Source organism: Pelodiscus sinensis, chromosome 3 (assembly GCF_052426305.1).
Source record: "Pelodiscus sinensis isolate ZL-2025 chromosome 3, ASM5242630v1, whole genome shotgun sequence".
NCBI lineage: Eukaryota > Metazoa > Chordata > Testudines > Trionychidae > Pelodiscus > Pelodiscus sinensis.
In genome coordinates, this window is record NC_143054.1 from 144502924 (window position 1) to 144524432 (window position 21509).

Here is a 21509-nt window from a genome sequence, read left to right on the forward strand (position 1 = left end):
GGACTTAGAGCGTGGAGCTGCTGTCTCAGGCTAGCCGAGGGCTGTGCTTAAAGGGACCCGAAACCCATCCCGGACAGACAGTTCTCAGGGGTTCCCTGCTCGCTTGTCTAACTCAATGAGGGACAGCAAAGCAGTCCTGGCTTGGAGTCCCCTGAGTGCCCACACTCGGCACATCACAGCACTCGGCCATCAGCCCGGTTGCAGTTACCGCAGGCTGCCATCCGGGGAGAGGGGTCAATTGGGGGGCTGCAGGAGAGCTTCCACCCTGAGGAGCCCGCAGAGCCACCCCAATCCTCCCCATCGGGGACTCGTACCCCATTCCTCCCTCACCTCCTTCCACTTACCCCTCCCTAGCCCCCCTTCCTGATGTACAAAATAAAGGACATGTCTGTTCAAAAATAGAAACTCTCTTTATTGAACAAAACTCGGGGAGACTGGGAAAAGGAGGTGGGAGAGAGGAAGAGAGAGGGTGGGAGAGGGGAGGGCAACTAAAATGATCAAGGGTTTGGAACAGGTCCCATATGAAGAGAGGCTAAAGAGACTGGGACTTCTCAGCTTAGAAAACAGGAGACTGAGGGGGGATATGATAGAGGTCTATAAAAGCATAAGTGGTGTGGAGAGGGTGCATAGAGAAAAGTTCTTCATTAGTTCCAATAATAGAAGGACTAGAGGACACCAAATGAAATGAATGGGTAGCAGGCTTCAAACTAACAACAGAAAGTTCTTCTTCACAAAGCAAATAGTCAACCTGTGGAACTCCTTGCTGCAGGAGGCTGTGAAGGCTAGAACTAGAACAGAGTTTAAAGAGAAGTGAGATAAAGTCATGGAGGTTGGGTCCATGGAGTGCTATTAGCCAGGGGGTAGAAATGGTGTCCCTGGCCTCTGTTTGTGGAAGGCTGGAGATGGATGGCACGAGACAAATGGCTTGGTCACTGTCTTCGGTCCATCCTCTCCAGGGTCCCTAGGGTTGGCCGCTTTCGGCAGACAGGCTACTGGGCTAGATGGACCTTTGGTCTGACCCAGTACGGCCATTCTAAGCTCAGGGTCGGGGGTCTCACTGGACCACCTTGATTTTCATGCAAACCTGCTCCTGGGTGGCCAGGCTGGAAGCTATCCTGCCCTAGACGGCCACTTTCCTGTGCCTAGTGCAGAGGTCGTGGATGAGGTCCACGATGTCCGCACTAGACCAGGCGTCCCTCCCCCCCCTTTGCGGCCCTGGGCAGGCTCCCGAGAGCCACCAGCCTGGTCCCGGGAAGAGGCGGAGGGCTGGGTGGCAGCGGGTGGCTGGCTCGTGCCATGTCAGGTGCAGGGTCTGCTGGCAGGCTTGCACCTGGCACGGGCACCATAGCCAGCCCGTGCCCCTTTAAGGGCTCCGGGGCCGGGAGGGGGGCAGAAGAGTTTCCCTGGTGGTGCCCAGAGTGGCCACCAGGGAAATCTGGGGAGGGATAGCCTCCCACTAGTCCGAATTAAGTGGCTACATAGCCCTTAATTCGAGCTACTTAATTCAAACTAGGCGTTAGTCCTCGTGGAATGAGGTTTACCTAGTTCGAATTAAGTGTTCCGCTAGTTCGAATTAAGTTTGAACTAGCGGTTTGCATGTGTAGCGCCTATCAAAGTTAATTCGAACTAACTTCTGTTAGTTCGAATTAACTTTGTAGTGTAGACACCCTTACAGACGCGAGGCAGTCTCGAGGAACTGGCGGGGGGGTGGACCGTGCGAGACAGAAAAGAGTGTGAAAGCTGCGAGCCCGTGGCACATGCGTGGTCCGGCTGAACACTGCTTATCACAAGCTTCTGTCTGCGGCGCCGGGGAAAGCCCAGCACCCATAGTTGAGCACCCGTGAGGATACCACCTCGAAGAACGACAGTTACTGCACCGAAGGTGAATAACTTCGCTTTCTTAGAGATGTGTGTCCCTGTGGGTGCTCTACTACCGACCTTCCTCCCCACTTTGGAGTCTCTTATATCTTGCAGTTACCAGGGCCGACTTAAGGAACTGATGGGAGCTGGACTGCATGAGTGATCAAAAGGCGCAAACAATGTGAGGCACGTGCCGCACATGCATGGTCCAGCTGAACATTGTTTGTGAAAACTCTGATCTGCAGCGCCAGGACAGCCCAACACCCACAGGGACACACATCTTGAAGAACCATCATTACTGCACTAAGGTGAGTAACTTCCTCTTTCATTGTAAACCTACAGTGTCCTCCATTCCATGAAGGATTCCTGGGCTACATTATGCTCCCTCAGTATTCAGACACCTGAAACAAGGAGAAGGCAATACAGATACCAACCACACTAGAGGCCAAGATACCCACAAGCCACATACCATTACCAAAAGTAAGATCACCTGCCATACCAACAATGTGGCCGTCGTAGACAGCAGCGTGATGTTACTGCCCCACAGGGACCTTGGGACCTACATCTAGTATTGACCACGCTCAAAAAACCTCCATTTGAACCTATCAGCACATGCTTCCTTCTCCACTTAATGCTCAAAACGGCATTCCTAGTTGCAGTAATATCAGCATAGCAAGTAGGCAAAATGGCTGCCTTAATGGCAGACCCACAGTTTACCATCTTTTTAAGGACAAAGTCTCTCTATAGACACATCTGAAGTTTTTATCCAAGGTACACTTCGCCTTTCACCTTAATCAAAGAATACGTTTACCTGTATTCTTCCCTAAGACTCATGCCAACACTTTCGAGGCACAGATGCATACCCTTAACATCCGCAGGGTGCTCTCCTCTTATTTCTACAGAATAAAACCTATTTCCACAGAATAAAACCCTTCAGGACGTCCCCACGACTCTTCGCCCTTACTCTCCTCTGTGTCAGACAGGTTATTTTTCTGGGGCAGAGAAGGAACAGAGGGGATGGTTGCCTGCACATGCATCGTAGCAGCACCACATGTGCTGTCTGCTCGGCATGCACAGCGTATCGGAGGGCACTGTTACCAAAAATCTCTGACTAGGCATGCAGCAGCACCCCAAACACTTAAGGTGGAGCACCCACAGGGACAACTTTCTCAAAGAACCTCTGTTATTGCACAAGGTGAGTAACTCTCTCTTCTTTATATACAATTTCAGAATTTGCAGCAATTGAAGTTTAGCGACTTAAAAAAAGTTAAAAAAACAATAGTCTAGTAGCACCTTAAAGACTAAGTCATCTGAAGAAGTGGGTTGTGCCCACCAAAGCTCATGATACCATCTACATGTTTTGTTAGTCTTTAAGATGCTTGTGACAGGGTTTTGGTGTGCGAGCCGCCACCCGTGAGGGCGGGGCCCAGCAATCCCTTCCCTTGTATGTCTTAACCTCCCTGGATCAGCTATGTGGGCACGAGCCACAGACCCAAATGTGCGGGCAGGGCCCTGTGGGCTCACCAACCATATGGGGACCCTGGCCGGTTGCGGCCGTGTGTCCTGTCTCTTCCTCGTACGAACTTTGCCCGGCCGATTAGACTTGCAGACGGATGAGTGGATTGAGGAGGTGTAGGGGGACCCGGGCTGACGGAGATTCCACCCAAAGCTCGCCCGCCCACTGGCGCCAGAAGTGCTCTGCCCCGGACTGCTTCCTGACACCCCCTCGATCATTGGGTCCTTCCCCGGGGTCCCCAGGTCTTACCCTGATGGCGGGTCGCGACGATCCTTGCGTGGAGTCTTGGTCTGCCCGGCCACTGTCCTGCCTCCGCCACCGAGGAGGGATAACCCATCTCCCTTGATTCCGTGGGCTGTCCCCAAAGCTGGAGCTGCCTCTCCATCTCCTGCTCTCACTCTTTTCAAGGGTGCCGCCATGTTGCACCTGGGAGCATGGCTCCGCCCCCCCTCGTGTAGCCCCGTCCCCCGTGCGTGCAGCTCCAGGCAGTGGTTCTGCCCTCCTCCGGGGGGGATTGTGTCGCTGTTGGGGTGGCGATCGGGTTCCTGTCAGGGGCGGCCCCGACTCAAGCCCCCCCCATTTCCTCCCCCGCCTGCCGCCGCCTCCTGCCTCCACCCTGGATTCGGATCCGCAGCAGGTGCTGCGCGGGAGGCTGTGGCGGCGCCCGCTTGCCCCTCCCCCCGGCCGTGCTCAGCCGCTGCAAATTCCGCACGGCTTGCTGCCGGTGGCTCATCCCCCGCCGAGCTCTCTGGAGTGTGGGCCATGTCTGGCCTGTCACAGTGCTACTAGACTATTCGTTGTTTTTTAAGTTTTTTCCTGTTACATACTAACTTGGCTTTTTTAAAAAAGTGTTAGGTTACAGAGTTAATCTTCCTGTCAGTGTTAGATGAAATATTTATCACAACATCAAAATTCTGAACAGATCTCCAGTCAAACACTATATGTTCTTTTATGACAAATAAAAATATAGTAATTTGATAGCATTTGATTTACAGTAACCTGCTTTTTGATTTAACAGTTACAGGCATTTGATAATTTTTTTGCTAAAGATGGAAGTAGAACTTTGAAATTCTTATATCAAGAAGGAGAAGCACCAGGAGTAGGTAAATGCTATTAATTTTTAACTGTGTTATTATAGGCACAGCTTTTTGCATTGCCTGTTGTTATGGTAGTTCCTTATAAAACTCTAACTTCAGTTGTTTATAACTTTGCCCAAATTAAACATTTCAGCCCATATGGTTAATGTTGTGTATTTCCCTCAGTCTGAATTGTTTTGGGAATTATCACCGGGTAAGTCTATACTTGCTCCCTAGTTCAAGCTAGGGATGCAAATGTAGCCGACTGAATTGCTAATGAAGCGGGGATTTAAATATCCCATGCTTCATTAGCATAAACTCACCCACACGTTATTCCACTCAACAGCTGATTCAAACCAGGAAGTGCTCTCCGTGACGCATTAGTTCGAATCAAACCTCTTGGCTTGAGCTAACATTACTCCTCACTTTTTGTAGTTGTAAAAGGAACTAAAATTATGAGATTGTATTTAGACACTGCAACAGACAAGTTCACAGGACTCTTTATTTTTCATTTGTTACAGGAATGACATCCTTCTAAATGTAAAAAGTATACATGAGGTAGTCTCAGTTTCTCCTACTTATATTAATTTTACTCAAAATAAAAGTTAAAAGTTAAATTACTAGGCTGTGTCTAGACTGCATCCCTTTTCCATAAAAGGGATGCAAATTAGACACATCGCAATTGCAAATGAAGCGGGGATTTGAAGCGGGGAGTTTTGCCGGAAAAAAGCATCAGTCTAGATGGGGATCTTTCGGAAAATAAAGCCTTTTCCAAAAGATCCCTTATTCCTTTTTTAAAGAGGAATAAGGGATCTTTTGGAAAAGGCTTTATTTTCCAAAAGATCCCCGTCTAGACTGGCGCTTTTTTCCGGCAAAGCTCTGAGCCGGAAAAAAGGGGCAGCCATGTTTATGCAAATGAAGCGGGGGGGATTTAAATCCCCGCTTCATTTGCAATTGCGATGTGTCTAATTTGCATCCCTTTTACGGAAAAGGGATGCAGTCTAGACACAGCCCTAATGTTTTGTAAAGGTTCCTATTAATGCCACATTATAACTTTAGTCTTTCATATCAATTTTCCTGAGTGCCAAACTGAAACATTTTTTGAGGAGTAATGTTAGTTCGAACCAAGGGGTTTGATTTGAACTAACTCGTTCCGGAGCACACTTCCTGGTTCAAATCAGCTGTTGAGCAGAATAACGTGCGAGTGAGATTATGCTAATGAAGCACGGGATATTTAAATCCCCGCTTCATTAGCAATTTCGGTTGGCTATATTTGCATCCCTAGCTCGAACTATGAAGCAAGTGTAGACATACCCAACCAAAATAGTTTGGTTTTGGAATGATTGTGATACATTTGCAAAGGATTGAAATGTGCATTTAGTCACAATAACATCATAAATTGTTAATGAACATCATTCGTTTTCACCATAGTGAAACCCATTTAATGATATAATGTCATTGTTCTTTTCAGCAAATTATGTTTATATACATATGTGCTATTAATGAAACTATTTGGGTTTTGCCTCACATGCACTAAAGGAAAAGAATAAATAAAATACTAGACTGCAACTATTTTATTTCACTGTAGTAGTTTTAAACATTTTAAACATTTAAAATAATAATGTGCTTAAATTGATTTTCAGAATGTGGTCGAACAATTCCAGGAGTTGTAAAAGGAACTAAAATTATGAGATTGTATTTAGATACTGCAACGGACAAGTTCAAAGGACTTTGTTTATTTTTCATTCGTTACAGGAATGACATCCCTCTAAATGTAAAAAGTATACATGAGGTATTCTCATTTTCTCCTACTTATATTAATTTTACTCAAAATAAAAATTAAAAAGTTAAATTACTAATATTTTGTAAAGGTTCATATTAATGCCACATTATAATTTTAATCTTTCATATCAATTTTCCTGAGTGCCAAACTGAAACACATATCTCTTTTTACCATCTTGTTGTTTGGGGATATTGCACAGTTAGGATATGTCTATACTACATGGCTCCGTCGACGGAGCCATGTAAACTGGTTTATCTGGCATAGGCAAAGAAGCGGGGATTTAAATAATCCCCGCTTCATTAAAATAAACATGGCCGCCACGCTTCATATAATCGCGGCTTCATTTAAATTTACATGGCTGCCGTGCTGAGCTGACAAACAGCTGATCAGCTGTTTGTCGGCTCAGCGCGCTAGTCTGGACACTCCGCGCCGACCTGAACGCCTTTTATCGACATCCCCCTTATGCCTCGTAGGATGAGGTTTACAGGGGATGTCGATAAAAGGCTTTCATGTCAGCAGGGGAATGTCCAGACTAGCGCGCTGAGCCGACAAACAGCTGATCAGCTGTTTGTTGGCTCAGTGCGGCAGCCATGTAAATTTAAATGAAGCCGCGATTATTTAAATCGCGGCTTCATTTCCCTTTGCCAAAAAAACAAATCTACATGGCTACGTTGATGGAGCCATGTAGTTTAGACGTAACCTTAGTGTCCCAATAAAAGCTTCAGGTGGCACTGTGCCTCAGGAATGTATTATGTCTTTGAGAGTTCAGATGAGTAAAGCGAATGAAATATCTTTAAAGAGAGGGCAGTGTTATTCTTCCACCTTTGTTGTCCTTCTCCTTGCCCCCTGTGTTTTTTTTTTGAAGAGATTAAAGCCATTAGCAGTTTTAGAGGGGTCAATGAAATCTCTGAGCTTGAGGGCTCCACAGTTTGTGTAGTCCAAGGGAGTCCAAACTTTTTTCAAAGAGGGCCAGATTTGATGAAGTGAACATGCGTGAGGGCTGACCATTTTGCCTGACATTCTTTGAACCATTAAAATTAAATGCAAATTAACTATTTTATGCAAAGTTTATTGCAAACGGTATACTTTTCATTTCGTCACATGGATGACAAATCTAAACAGGTGTTAAATCACTCTGCCTTTCATATCTGAAGGCCAGATGAAAAAAAAATCCAGGAAGCTGAAATATATGTCAGGAACATTGTAAAGTACATTACATATTATTGGTAAGAAAGGTTGTCTGTCAACTTTTAAGTTCAAAAAATATGAACAGGAACATAACACCAAGTATGCATGTTGTGTCCAAATATATTTATAACTGATTTAGACCAACTGACATTAACTGAGATTTTACAATGTATTCATCTCAATACATATGGATTCGTTGGGGGCCTTAAAAGATAGATATTGCCAAATTACCTGTGGGGCCGTATTAAACCGGAACACGGGCCGCAATTGGCCCGCGGGCTGGACTTTGGACATGCCTGGTGTAGTCCATTGCATGCTTCACACAATTATGAAGATACTGAACACAATCTTACCTTTAGTAATTCACACAGAATGCATGATTCTGTTTTACCATGATTTTAGTAAAATACGAGTCTGATTTACATTTACATTAAGGCCCATCTGTGCCGCTCTGGCAGCATTAAGGGGCCTTACAGACAGACAGACAAACTCTCTTAAATACAGTAAACTTCTGATAATCCGGCACCTTTAGGACCCAGGGGGTGCTGGATTATCAGATTTGCAGGACTATCAGAATGGGGGGCTATGAGGAGTCTGGGGTGAGTTGGAGGGAATGCAACACCAGACCCCTCATAGCCCCCCCTTCCGATAGTCCAGCTCTGCCCCAGGCATCCTTGATTCAGCCGCTGCTGGTCAGTTTCAGCAGCGGCTGAATCGGGGACACCTGCAGCAGAGCAGCTGGAGTGCTGCCGGGTTGGTCCGGTAGTGCCGACCCTTGACACGGCGAGACCAACCCGGCAACACCCCAGCTGCTCGTGGGGATGCCTGTGGCAGAGCAGCTGGGGTGCTGCCGTGTTGGTCCCACAGCGCCGAGGAGCGGCGCTACTGGACCAACCCATCAGCACCCCAGCTGCTCTGTCCCAGGCGTCCCCAAGTCAGCTGCTGCTGATACTGATCAGCGGCTGACTCCAGGAAGCCCGAGGCAGAGCAGCTCTTCCCCGGGCTTCCTGGAGTCAGCCGCTGGTCAGTTTCAACAGCGGCTGAATCCAGATGCCTGAGGCAGAGCAGCTGGGGCACTGCCGGGTTGGTCTGGTAGCGCCAACCCTTGGCGCTGCAAAACCAACCCGGCAGCACCCCAGCTGCTCTGTCCCAGGTGTCCCCAAGTCAGCTGCTGCTGAAACTGACCAGGGGCTGATTCCAGGAAGCCTGGGGCAGAGCAGCTATGCCTCGGGCTTCCTGGAGTCAGCCGCTGGTCAGTTTCAGCAGCAGCTGAATCGGGGACAGCTGGGGCACTGCTGGGTTGGGTCCCACAGCCCCGAGGGGCAGCGCTATGGGACTAACCCGGCAGCGCCCCAGCTGTTCTGCCCTAGGCGTCCTCGATTCAGCCGCTGGTCAGTTTTAGCAGCAGCTGAATCAGGGAACCTGGGGGCAGAGCAGCTCCAATGGTCCGGCTGCCTGGAGCACTTCCGGGTTCCTGATGGTACTGGACCATCAGGAGTACCGGACCATCAGATGCCGGACCATCGGAGTTTTACTGTATATAGCAGATTAGAAGACTTATCTGGTGTTGCTCTGGTCCTTCAGCACATGGTTTGGTGGTGTGAAGGGTGCAGTTGTCAGGACATGGTTTAGGGGGGCTCTGGGCATGTAGTGGGGGATGTAGGTATCAGGGCAGGGGGCTGGAAGGTAGGAATATAAGACTTTAACCAGTTAACTGATAAGCATTAGCTTTATTGAATAACCTTTCCAGTTAAACTCCGAGTCACCAAGGGGACCCTATGGGTCTGGCAGTGTCAGCAGCCCCTAGGAATCCTCAAGGCCAGCACTTGCCAGAAGCCTGTGGGACCAGCAGTGCCAACAACTGCTGGGAGCCAGCAGAGCTGGTGGTGCTAGCAGCTGCTAGGAGCCTGTGGGATTAGAGGCACTAGCAGCTTCAAGGAGCCTAAAGGTCCAGCAGCTGTTGGAAATCCACAGGGCCAGTGGTGCTAGCAGCCCCTGGGAGCCCGTGGGTCTATGAGCCTGCAGGTCCAGTGGTGCCAGCAGCTCCTGGGAGCCTGTGGCACTGGTAGCCTGCAGAACATTGCATGGCTTAATTTACTGATTTAATTTCAATTGGTAACACAGTTATTGTTTTTAAAAATTTTGCATACCTACTGGGCGGTGGGGAGGGGGGGAGGAGCTCAGGGCAGGGGGTTGGGAGATATGGGGAATTTAGGGTGGGGACAAAATGCTGTAGTGATGCGGAGTGGCTGCCCAACTGACCCAGAGGGGGAAGATCCCCTCTATGATTCCTCTTGGGCAGAAACTGGCTCTACCCGCTCACCTGACCGGAAGTCTAGTAATATAAAAAGCCAGCCCAGGAGCTCAGTGAGGGCCCATCCACCAGAGGAACCAGACATCTGCCCAGTGCACCCAAGCTGGGGGGCTGAAGACTTGCAAGAGGCTGAGGACTGGCCTGGACCATTGGGACCCCAGGAGGATGGTGACTGGGAAGAACATCAACCTCCCCAAAGTTATATCATGTTTTGACCTGAATGAACACATATACTTACCCACGTACTTTCCTAAACTTCACATCTCTCTGAGAGAGTCCATCTTGCACACCCATGATACCAGATGAGCCATCACTTTCTAGTTAGAGAGAACTAAGGCAACCAGGAACTCAGACTCTTCATCTGTCTGTTTGGTTCCCACAAGCGAACAGCCATCTCCGTGCAACTAATTTCCAAGTGGATTGCAAGCTACAGGTGCATGGCTTACCAGCTTCATGTAAAAGCACACTTCATACGTGTGATGGCTGCATCAACTGCTTTCTTATATAATATGCCACTAGTGGACATTTGTAGAGCAGCAATGTGGTCTTCCCATCATACTTTTGTACAACATTATGCTCTACAAAAACCTCCTGCTGTATTTGTTGCCTTGGAGAATTGCACATTGCATAGGAGTATAAGTTCTGTCTGGTGTTAAAATCCAGAGCCCGGGAAAAAAACAGATAAAACTTTGCTGCTGATGGACTGCTCTTTATGCCTGGTTTTTTACCCCAGCCAAGGAAACCCCTTTGTGTTCTGGTCTCTAAGTATGTCTAGCACCTCCACTATGTGTGTACTGCACTCCTCTAGGGCATATAAGAGGAAGCTGTAAGGCCCCTCCCATGCTCCAGTCTCATGAAGAAGAGAAAGTACCACTTAAAAAGCTGAGAGCATCAGTGTCTTCAGGCACCTTGGCATCATCCATTCTCCAGTAAGGTCTCCTGAGTCTGTTGGTTCCATCCGTCCTGCAGATGTTTCCTGTGTTTCACTGTCAGTCAGGACCACTTGCAGTATCAGGTGCTCTGCTTTTGTCTGGCATCTGCCCTGATGGCTTTTTCAAAAGTCATGTCAGTAATAGCTGCACAGTTCTGCAGAAAATGTATTTTAATATTCCCAGATCTGAATGTCACAGGCAACTTCCAAGGCTATAGATCTCTTCTTCCAGTTGGCCCTACACTTGTACATTCAAAAATCCACTTTGACCCCTGCGTAAAACTTCATAGGGGCTCACCTCAGGTCATTAACATCAAGAGTCTACTTTCCTCTGTAGAGGTTTGTTGCCCTTTCCAACATAGACATTATAATGCAACTCAGTTCCCAAACGCTAGTCAAGAACTGTCAACAGGGTGGCTGTGTTTCAGCAACAATCAGTTAAAATATGCGTCTTTTCATAGCGACCTGAGTAAAACAATCCCTTGATTGTGGAAACAGACAGTTTCCCCATTGGAACATCACATACTCTCTCAATGGTTGTCATTATGAATGATGCCTCTCTGCTAGGGATGCTTGCACAGCCCCGGTCAAGTGGATGTCACAAGCGATGACATTACATATCAACCTCCTGGAATTCTGAGTAGAGTGGAGTCCAGATTAACTGACACTCAGTAATCCGACACTCCGCTTTATCCAACAAAGTCCCCGGGAGCTGCAGGGTCGGATACAGCGTAGGCCGAGAGAACGGCCCCGCTTGCTGCCCCATCGCTCTCTGGGAGAAGCTGCTGCTGCCGGGACGCTTCCAGGTAAGAGCGGCAGCAGCAGCAGTTTCTCCAAGAGAGCAAGGGAACAACTGATGCCACTCCTCGGGGGATGTCCCCCGCAGGAGCGGCATCAGCTGTTCCCTTGCTCTCTAGGAGAAGCTGCTGCTGCTGCTGCTCCTGCCTGGAAGTGTCCCGGCAGCAGCGGCAGCAGCAGCTTCACCTAGTAAGCAAGCGAACAGCTGATGCGGCTCCTACCTGGAAGCGTCCAGGAAGGAGCGGCAGCAGCTGCTCCTAGAGAGCAACGAAAGAGTTGATGCTGCTCTGCGGGGACTTCGTCCCCGGCAGGAGCGGCATCAGCTATTCTCTTGCTTTCTACAGAAGAGTCTGTATCATCCGACCTATTTGGTAATCCGACCATGTGTTGGTCCCGTTTAGTTCGGATGATAGGGACTCTACTGTACTCAGATATGCCTATCTCCAATTTTTACCACTAATCAGGGGCAAACACATAAAGATAATAATGGACAACATATAATATGTGTTTTATATCAATTGGCAAGAAGGAGCAAGATCCCTCCTCTTGTCTATGTAAAGGCTGTCAGGCTTTGAAATTGGTACATACACATCCAGGTCATCACAGCTGTTTGTTTCCTGGCAGTCAAAATGTGACTTTCACTTATGAGGCATTTCTTCTAAGACTATGAGTGGGAAGTAGATTCCAGTATAGTAGAACATATATTCCATCAATGGAGGAATTTCCATCAAATTCCTCATATTTGTTTGGTACAGTGTTAAGCAAGAAATGTATCCAGTTTTGATTCAGAGGCCAACTGGGTTTCTGATCCTTGAGGATGCTATTCAAATTCATTGGCTGTTTGATCTCCTGTGTGCATTCCCACAGACTCCTCCAATAGACAAAGTCAGAGGAATCTAAATATTTCTGATCTGGTCAAGACAAACGTGTATTCCTTACCTTAAACAACTGGCCAGTCGCTCCACAATCACTCTTGTGCCGCTCCTCATCTCCTCTCACAGGAAAATCCTTCACTCTAATCACAATGTTTTGTTTTAAAGCATGATTGGTTAATGGATGAGATTAGAGAAAGTTAAAAGAAACTATTAATTACAAAGGAGAAAAGTGTTCATGGCACATAATTTAAAAAATGGACAAGATTAATCTTTTGGTGTGATTTCAGATATATTCCACTGATGACCTCATCACTGCCAAAGATACTGGACAATATCCTAATACTAGAAAGTTCAGGACTCTTCCCAAACTCCATCAGAATCCATCTGGCAGCCATCAGGCCTTTGTACTTTCCAAAAAATGTATATTCCATTTTTGCCCACCGAATGAAGAAACTTGATGTGCCAGTCAAGCATCCTACTGCTGTTTTGAATCTTTTAATCTGATACTAAATGCCTCATAAGCCCTCTATTTGAACTACTGGTTACCTGCTCATTACTCCATTTATCAATAAAAAACATATTACTGATTTCCAAGTGAGGGCTATGTAGAGGCCCTTATGGTATGCCCCTCTTTAAAGGGCAAGGTCATGCTACTACTCTATCCAAAATTTTTACCTAATTTTTTCCAGTTCCATATCAACCAAACCATTCACCTGCAGATCTTCCACACTAAATTCCACCTAGATAATCAAGCATAGCTGTACACTCTTGACATCAAGATAGCCTTAGCTTTCTATATAGATAGAGCTACAGGATGCCCCTGACTTGCGACTGTCCTAGTTCCGACCCCTCATACTTACAACCATTTTTGTAAGTGCAGAAGAGGCTGGAAACTCCCAACTTACATCCTTGGCCCACATTTACCATAACATCTATTGTAAATACGAGTTTGAGTTACGACGCCCCCGACTTGCGACACTTCCCCCAGAACCAATCGTGTCACAAGTCGGGGGCCTCCTGTATCTCCTTCAATAATGACCCCCAAATTTTTTATCTTGCTTTCAGGTAGATTAAAAGTGTCTGCAATCTCTAATCAAAGTCTTTCAAGAGGATCTGCATATGCTGCATACTTGCTATGAGTCTGATATTATTCAAATATGTAAATATGTAAGGGCATCTATCTGTACATTCACTGAGCACTACTCAATAATTTTTGACTACGCTTGTGATAGAGTGTACAGCGTGGCTGTGCTTTCTTTGGTACTAGACAGCTCTGAAACACCCTCCACCACACCCACCTTAGAGTGAACTGCTTAGTAATCACCTGGGCTACGTCTAGATTACATCCCTTTTTTGGAAAAGGGATGTAAATTAGACATATTTCAATTGCTAATGAATCGGGGATTTAAATCTCCCGTGCTTCATTAGCATAAAAATGGCTGCCCCTTTTTTTCGTCCCGGAGCTTTGCCAGAGAAAACTATCCCTCTTGAACTAAGGGATAAGGAATCTTTTGGAAAAGGCTTTATTTTCCGAAAGATCAGCGTCTAGACTGGCGCTTTTCTCCTGCAAAGCTCCAGGCTGAAAAAAAGCGGCAGCCATTTTTAAATCCCCGCTTCATTAGCAATTGCTATTCGTCTAATTTACATCCCTTTTCCGAAAAAGGGATGTAGTCTAGATGTAGCCCTGGGGTATGTTTAGACTACAGGCTTTTGTCGACAGAACTCTGTTGACAAAAGGTGTTATTCCTTGTAGAATGAGGTTTACCACCGTCAAGTTCTATTGACTTAAGTCTACTTTTGTTGACAAAACCCTGTAGTCTAGACACACCCTTTGTGGAGCACCCGTAGGGACACTTCTTGAAGAAGAAGAAATGATTACTCATGTAACTCTTCTTCCAGGTAGCACCAACAGCAGTCAGGTCTCGGTTCAATATCTAGGAGTTCCTCTCTATCCATCCAACAGAGAACTGGCATGAGCCCCCACCCAGTAACCTGGGAAAATCACACAACACCCCTGGGTGCCTCTGGGAGGCAATGCTTCCCCACTCACAAGCACAGTGTGAAAGTGCAGAGAAGAAACTTTTAATAACAGTAATCTGGCATCACCCTACAGGAACACACACAAACAATGTAAACCCATAAGCAAGGTACCATCCCCGGAGTCTGCAGGGCAGAGTCATTTGTTTAAAGATATTTAGTCCAACCTCTAACACATATAGTGTGGTTCTATCCCCCTACTTCAAACACCCCACTCGCAGCTCAGTCCAGTCAGTGCAGACCCAGAGTCCATCATCATGATGTCTCCCCTCATTGATCATGTGGCAATGTCACCGACATGTTGCTCCTGCTGGATGCCCTACCGGCCAACTGCCACCACTTCCACTAGCCGGCCACTCCACTGGCCACCTGCCAGCTACTCCCACCAGCCGCCCTGCTGGTCAGTCACTCCCACTGGCCACTTCTGCTAGCTTTGTAATGGATTTGGCTCCAGGCCAAACATCGTGATTTCAGCTCTCTGTGATTTTAGCTTCTCGGTCACTTCAGCTCTTGGCCCACCGCACATTCCAGCTGAAAGATTCCATCATCCACTGGAATAACACTTTACAATAATAAAAAGACTCCTTATGGAGTCTGTTTGTTTTAATTCTATTTTTAGAAAGAACATGGGCAGGGAGAGGAACAGGTTGAACAGTTTTACAGCTCATGCCTAGAGGGCATGTAGCCTGCTGGTTCAGAGATCTGCCATCCTTCTAGCCTAAATCACAGAATTTGGAAGGGGAAGCCTTGTCCATCCAGACTCTTTACACTGACGGTTACTCTCCTTTTCTGCTTTTCTGTATTCCCCCATAACTGCAAACATTGGTGGTCATATCTCACAATTCCTGCATTTAGGGTTAACACAGTTCATGACTCCACAACAACCAAATTGGTTACAAGAGGCAAAATATTAGGGCTGTCAAATAATGCGTGTTAATGCATGTGATTAATGCAGAGCACAATTAATGTGTTAATTTTTTTAATGCATGTTAATTGTAGGCATTTCTGCAGTGCTGCCCCTTTGAAATGCTGCCAGCGTATTTCAAAGGGGAAGTGCAGTAGGAACCTGGGATCAGCTGGAGTCCCCAGCTGACCCCAGTCTCCATGCATCGCTACCCCTTTGAAATGCCACCACTGCGTTTCAAAGGGGTAGCATGAGCAGAGCTCGGGATCAGCTGTGCAGTGCTACCCCTTTGAAACAGAGGCTCTGAGGCTCTGCATTGCACTTCCCCTTTGAAATGTCACAGTGGCATTTCCTAGGGGCAGGGCCACACAGCTGATCCCGGGCTCCCCTGGCACTGCCCCTTTGAAATGCTGCGGCCGCATTTCAAAGGTGCAGTGCAACTCAAAGCCCGGGTCAGCTGGAGTCTTATTATTGTTTAACAGTGCGATTAATTGCAATTAATTTTTTAATCACTCGACAGCCCTACAAAATATCTTTCTACATTCTAACAATTGACTGTCTAGAAGGCCATGAAAGCTCATGATACCATCTGTATGTTTTGTTAGTCTATAAAGTGCTACCAGACCATTTGTTGTTTTTTAAGTTTATTCTGTACAGACTAACTCTGCTACCCTCTGCATCTTCTGTATTTACATAATCACACCCAGGATTTCTTTCCCATTCCAGTGTGAACTATATATATACTTTATATAACAACATTTGAATACCTAGCAGGTCCGAGCAATTGAGTTAACATAACCACACCCAGGATTCCTTTCCCATTTCAGCGGGCTGTAATGGAAGCATTGATTCAGACCCTCCTCATACTCATTCTGTTCAGTAGCTATGGTTCTTAGACATGAGTTGTCCTTTGCTTCAGAAGTCTCTTAAGATGCTTTGTGGTGGAGACGGAACTGCTGATGGCTGTTCATTTGCACAGTGCTATGTAACAATGGCATTGGGAATGAGGCTGACTAGCATGAATTCATGGGCCAAGCAGACATGGCTAAGAGAAATTTCTGATCAAAGGTAGAGGGAGCACAATCAAATCTAGAGTGGAGCACCTATAGGGACACACATCTCAAAGGACCATAGTTAATACTCAGTATGAGTAACCATTTTTTTGTACTTAGAAATAAATGGATTTACATGGAAAATGTGTATGCTGTAAAAATGTCATTTTTCAGTGTAATTGATTGCAGTACTAATAATCATTCTGTTTCATTTACAGGACATATACTTTTGTGTATTGGATGCAAGTGAAGGACTCTTACGTGGTACTAGGAACATGCTAGCGAATATTTTCCTACCAGCAATCCTTGCAACGAATAACTGGGGTGCTTTAAGTCAAACCACACAGGGAATAATTGAAAAACAGAGTTTCATAGAAACCATTAATAGATATCTTTCATTTTTAGATGGTAAGAATCAGGTTTAGTAAAACAATCATTCTGCTTAAAATATTTTTTAAAAGCAATAGAGTTGTTATAAATATAGGAAAACATTTCTTTAATTCTACAAGGAAAAATAAAATGAAAACTCAAGTGTAAAAACAAATATATTTGGATTTAATATATTCCTGAGGAACTTCAGTTTTAGAGATATAATTTTTTTGTACTGTATGGGTTTAGTAAGATTTCAGAAAAAACATGATCTATTATATGTGAGCCAGTGACATGGTTATTCTATTTCAAGATTAATTATTGGCTTATATTCTCAAAGGGAATTGGTTCACATTGGTAGAAACAGTTACTGGAGTCTGAGAATGTTCTTTATTTTAATTGCTTTATTTTAGGTGCTAGAGTAAGCATAGAGGGAACTGTTGAGTTAAAAAAGATAGATCACATTGACTTTTCCAAACTTCAGTCTTTTGAGGAAGTGACAGCAGCAGCTGCTAATGCTGATACAGTTCATCAGCTAGAGGAAGTACTTATGATATGGTATAAACAGATTGAACAAGTAAGTTGTCTTAACATTTATATCCTCTGGAATAGAATTAAGGATGTATCTGGAGTCTATTTGTTGTAAGTGCTGAACAAGCCCTTGCTATCTTTGTTACAATCTTCTTCTGCTGTTGAATATACCTCTTCACTTCTGTTATGTCCACTCCAATTGATCTGATGAAGTGGGTTTTGCCCATGAAAGCTCATGAGTCTATATATTTTGGGTAGTCTTTAAGGTGCCACAGGACCACTCAATGTTTTTGATTAAAAAGAGTTTCTCAACAGCAAATGTAATAAACAGTAGGAAGGAAGGAATAGTAGGAAAAGAGAAACAGCAAGGAGGACATATGGTTAACACAGGACTACTATGTATAGAGTGAGGTTGTTTCAAATCTTTTAATCTTCATACCTGTCTAATAGTAGTAGCTGAAATGGATGCAGCTGTAATAATTTACATCCTGAGGATCTGCCCTCCCCCAATATTTATCTCATCTTACATATTTATATAAATGAGAAATATCAAGGGATAGATTTCTATTTATACAGGTTGAAACTCTCTTAAACCAGAATTCTCTGGTTCAGCAACATCCATGGTCCTGCATGAATGTTGCAGGACCAGAGAGTCCTGGTGGAGAGCCAGCAGTAAGGATCCGGTGGGGCCGGCAGGATAGTGCACTGCCCACAGGGAACTAATGGCAAGGTCCCTCAACACATGGCAGCAGGGCTGTCCAGCGCACAGTGGCAGCGGGGCTGCCCAACGTGTGGTGGTATGGTCACCTACCAGAGTTGGGAGATATGTCATGTGGCTGCCCAGCAGAGCTGGGAGCCATGGTGCACAGCGCGTGTGTAGCTGTCCGGAGCCCCAGCCCTGTGGAGCCATGGCAATAATGGCTGCCCAGTTGGTCGGCAGGGCACTGGGGCTAGCAAGAGGTGGGGAGCTGGCTGGGAGGCCAATGGTGGGACCAGGGGGGCCAGTGGTAGGGGTACAAAAATGACCTCCCCAGTGTGTTAAATTCCCTCATCTGGGACCAGTCAGGTCCAAAGATGCTGGACCACGGAGGCCCAACCTGTATAAGATATTGGTAACATGAGATAAATATCAGGGGGCATATCCTCGGCTGGTATAAATTGTCATTGTTCTTTTGACTTCAGAGGCGCTCTAGAATTGACACCAGCTGAATGTTTGTCCTCTGAAGTCCTGATCAGCTCTTTGCTTAGCTGTTACCAGTTGGCAGCTTACTGATGGTATCATAGCTGAAATAAGTCTTGCAGCAGCAGCATCAAGCTGCCTGGAAATTCTGTTGGTACATGAATGCTCAAATCCACCACCAGATGAGAGGAACTTTTCCAAAAAAGTTATACTAATTAAAACAATTGTCTTCTTCAATGTTTTCTCTCAAAAATAAAAATTAATTATCATAACCCCTGATTCAGGAACACACAGAAACATTTGCTTTAATCCATTTTAATTTAGGACAGGACTTGAGCATTCGTTTAAGTCCAATTGACTTCACATGAAGCATATCCTTATGTGCTGTCCTGAATAGGGATGCTTTCTGAATCAGAACTGTCTGTATGCCATTAACAGTGTTTGTAGGGTTTTATTTTTTAGTGTTTATATCTTTGAAATATTTGTCTTAGTGCTCTCATCTGCCCTCTAAAGGAACTATTAGTGTCAAATGTGATCTTCAGCCTAGCAATATTTGTGATTTATGATGGTTGGTGGATATCTCCATTATGACAAAGTATACAAGAAGAAATTTTAATGTTTTAATTTTATCTTTAGAATTAGACCATCTGTATAAATAATGGTTAATCTTCAAGTGATTGTTCACATGGATTCACTCTTGATGCACCTGTGCCCGATGTGTGCAAGATCAGATTTGTTTGATTAGAAATGTCTGCTGGAGCTGTGTCTGTGCCCATTGTGTCATCCTGCTTCCTGTATTGAAGAATAGAAAGAGCAGAATGGCTTAAAACCATGCTGAGTTCCCTTTTACTGCCTCTAGTTATAAGGTGAACCTTGTGGTGTCCCCGCTCCTTTCTTTGTGAGGAACTAGAATGGTTTTCAAGTTTGAAGTTTTAGTATTTAGATTTTCTTTGCTATTTAATACGGTTGTTTCTTTATTTTTGTTAATACTAGTTAGAAGTAAAAGTAATTTTTTTTACTCTGTTTGGAGTTTTTCCTTGACACATATCTCCAGTATTTCCTCTAATTTTTATGTCTTGGGGGGTGTAGGCTTTGGAGTGGAGCTGTGAATTAGGGGTTTGAAATAGGGATGTAAGGGGACGTCTATACTTGCTTCCTAGTTCTAACTAGGGATGCAAATGTAGGCAACCGAAATTGCTAATGACGCGTGGATTTAAATATCCCACACTTCATTAGCATGATCTTGCCGGCGTGTTACTCTGCTCAACAGTTGTTTCGAAAGTGAAAGTTACTTCAAAAAATGAGGAGTAACGTTAGTTCAAACCAACGGGTTTGGCTCGAACTAACGCGTCCAGGCGCGCACTTTCACTTTCAAAACTGCTGTTGAGCATAGTAACGTGCCGGCGAGATCATGCTAATGAAGAGCGGGATATTTAAAACCTCGCTTCATTAGCAATTTTAGTTGCCTACATTTGCATCCCTAGTTAAAACTAGGGTGCAAGTGTAGACATACCCTACGCGACTAATCGACTAGTCACTTTTGCTTATCGGATAGTCAATACACTAGTTGATTAGTTGCTCCCTCCGCCCCCATGTTGCCTCTATCACAAAGAGGCAGCAAGGAGGGGGAAGAGGTGGAAGTGCTGGAGGGAGCCAACTTAAAAGCTGGTTCTTCCAGCTCTGGCTCCAGCTCCGTGGGAGGGGGCAGGGGCTCAGCAGCGGCCAACTTTGAAATGTACAAGTGTCCCTAGCAAGGGCTCTTGTGCATTTCAAAGAGCCTAGAGTGCAGGATTCAGAGTCCCCCACTGGTCCTGGGCTCCACACAGCTTTTCAATCTTTGAAGTGCACAAGAGTCCCTTATGGGCACTTCTACATTTCAGAGGTGGAATGCAGAAGTCCTTATAGACTAATCAAATAGTTGATGGAAATCCTATCTACTATTTGGTTAGTTAATTAATCAAAATTTAACATCCCTAGTCCGGGTCGCAGCTTATCCTCCATTTCCACAAGGGATCTACTGTTGGCCACTTGATACAAGGATGGGGAAGGACGTTCCCCTCACCAGACAAAGAATCTTCAGCTGGCTACCCTCATGGTGTTCAGCTGATTGGCCAACATCAGGAACCAGGGTGTGCTCATCACTGTTGTTGTATGAAGCTAAAGCCTGGACTCCCTATAGACAACATATTAAAAATCTGGAGAAATTCCACCAAAGGTACCTGAGGAGAATATTGGGCATCATGTAGCAGGACAGATGGACCAATGTTAGTGTCCTCACAGAGGCTGACTTGCGCAGCGTTGAGGCAATAGTTGCCCACAGGCAGCTACAATGGTCTGGTCACATGGTCTGGATGCCTGACAAACTCTTGCCTAAACAGATTTTCTATGCTCAGCTGAGGACCGAGACGAGCTCTCGTATTGGGCAGAGGAAATGCTACAGGGATGTTATTAAGAACACCTTGGTAAAGTGTGGCATTGACGTTGACACCTGGAAGAGGCAAGTGAAGGATCAGGTCACCTGGAGGACCACTTTCAAGAAGGGTGACCAGCACTTTGAGGTCAAGCGATATCTCCATAAAGAAGATCAGAGAGCCCAATGTAAGGAGTGTGCCTGGGCCCCTATTGGTGCCGCTAGTGCCGGCATTGCTGGAGATAGAGATCTCATATGCAGCCACTGCCAGAGAGCGTTCCTTGCCAGAGCTTAATTTCTCATCAACGCACTCATCAGTTAATAGGCGTCTAAGGGGAAATCTTACTTGATTCGAGGGATCCCAGAGAGAGAGATTGTCTCTGACTACTTGATTAACATCTTTGTATGTGGACCCTTCTCCCACTGTCTTTGGGGCTTCCCTGGGGCTCTGTTCATGGTTCTTTTGTATTGGCCATTTGCACCCCATCTTAGGGCAATTTAGTCTAATTGTTACTTTAAACCAGTGGTCTCCAACCTTTTTAACCACAAGATCACTTTTTCAATTTAAGTGCAATGTAAGATCTACCTCAAACATAAATACCCTTGCCCCTCCCTGCTCACGCCATCCCCTTTCCTCCCCATCTTCACTCACTTTCACTAGGATGGGGTAGAAGGTTGGGGTGCA

The 21509-nt window shown here is 45.6% G+C and overlaps 1 protein-coding gene across 1 annotated transcript in view; it reads left to right on the top strand.

Annotated features, from left to right (window-relative positions):
• The window catches only part of DNAH8 (dynein axonemal heavy chain 8), a 611430-nt gene that overhangs the window by 37190 nt on the left and 552731 nt on the right, over positions 1-21509 (top strand). Inside the window, exons 4-7 of the mRNA XM_025186355.3 lie at positions 4395-4479; positions 6096-6244; positions 16553-16742; positions 17117-17280. Coding sequence (XP_025042140.3) covers positions 4395-4479; positions 6096-6244; positions 16553-16742; positions 17117-17280 — 588 coding nt within the window. The remainder of the gene's footprint in view (positions 1-4394; positions 4480-6095; positions 6245-16552; positions 16743-17116; positions 17281-21509) is intronic.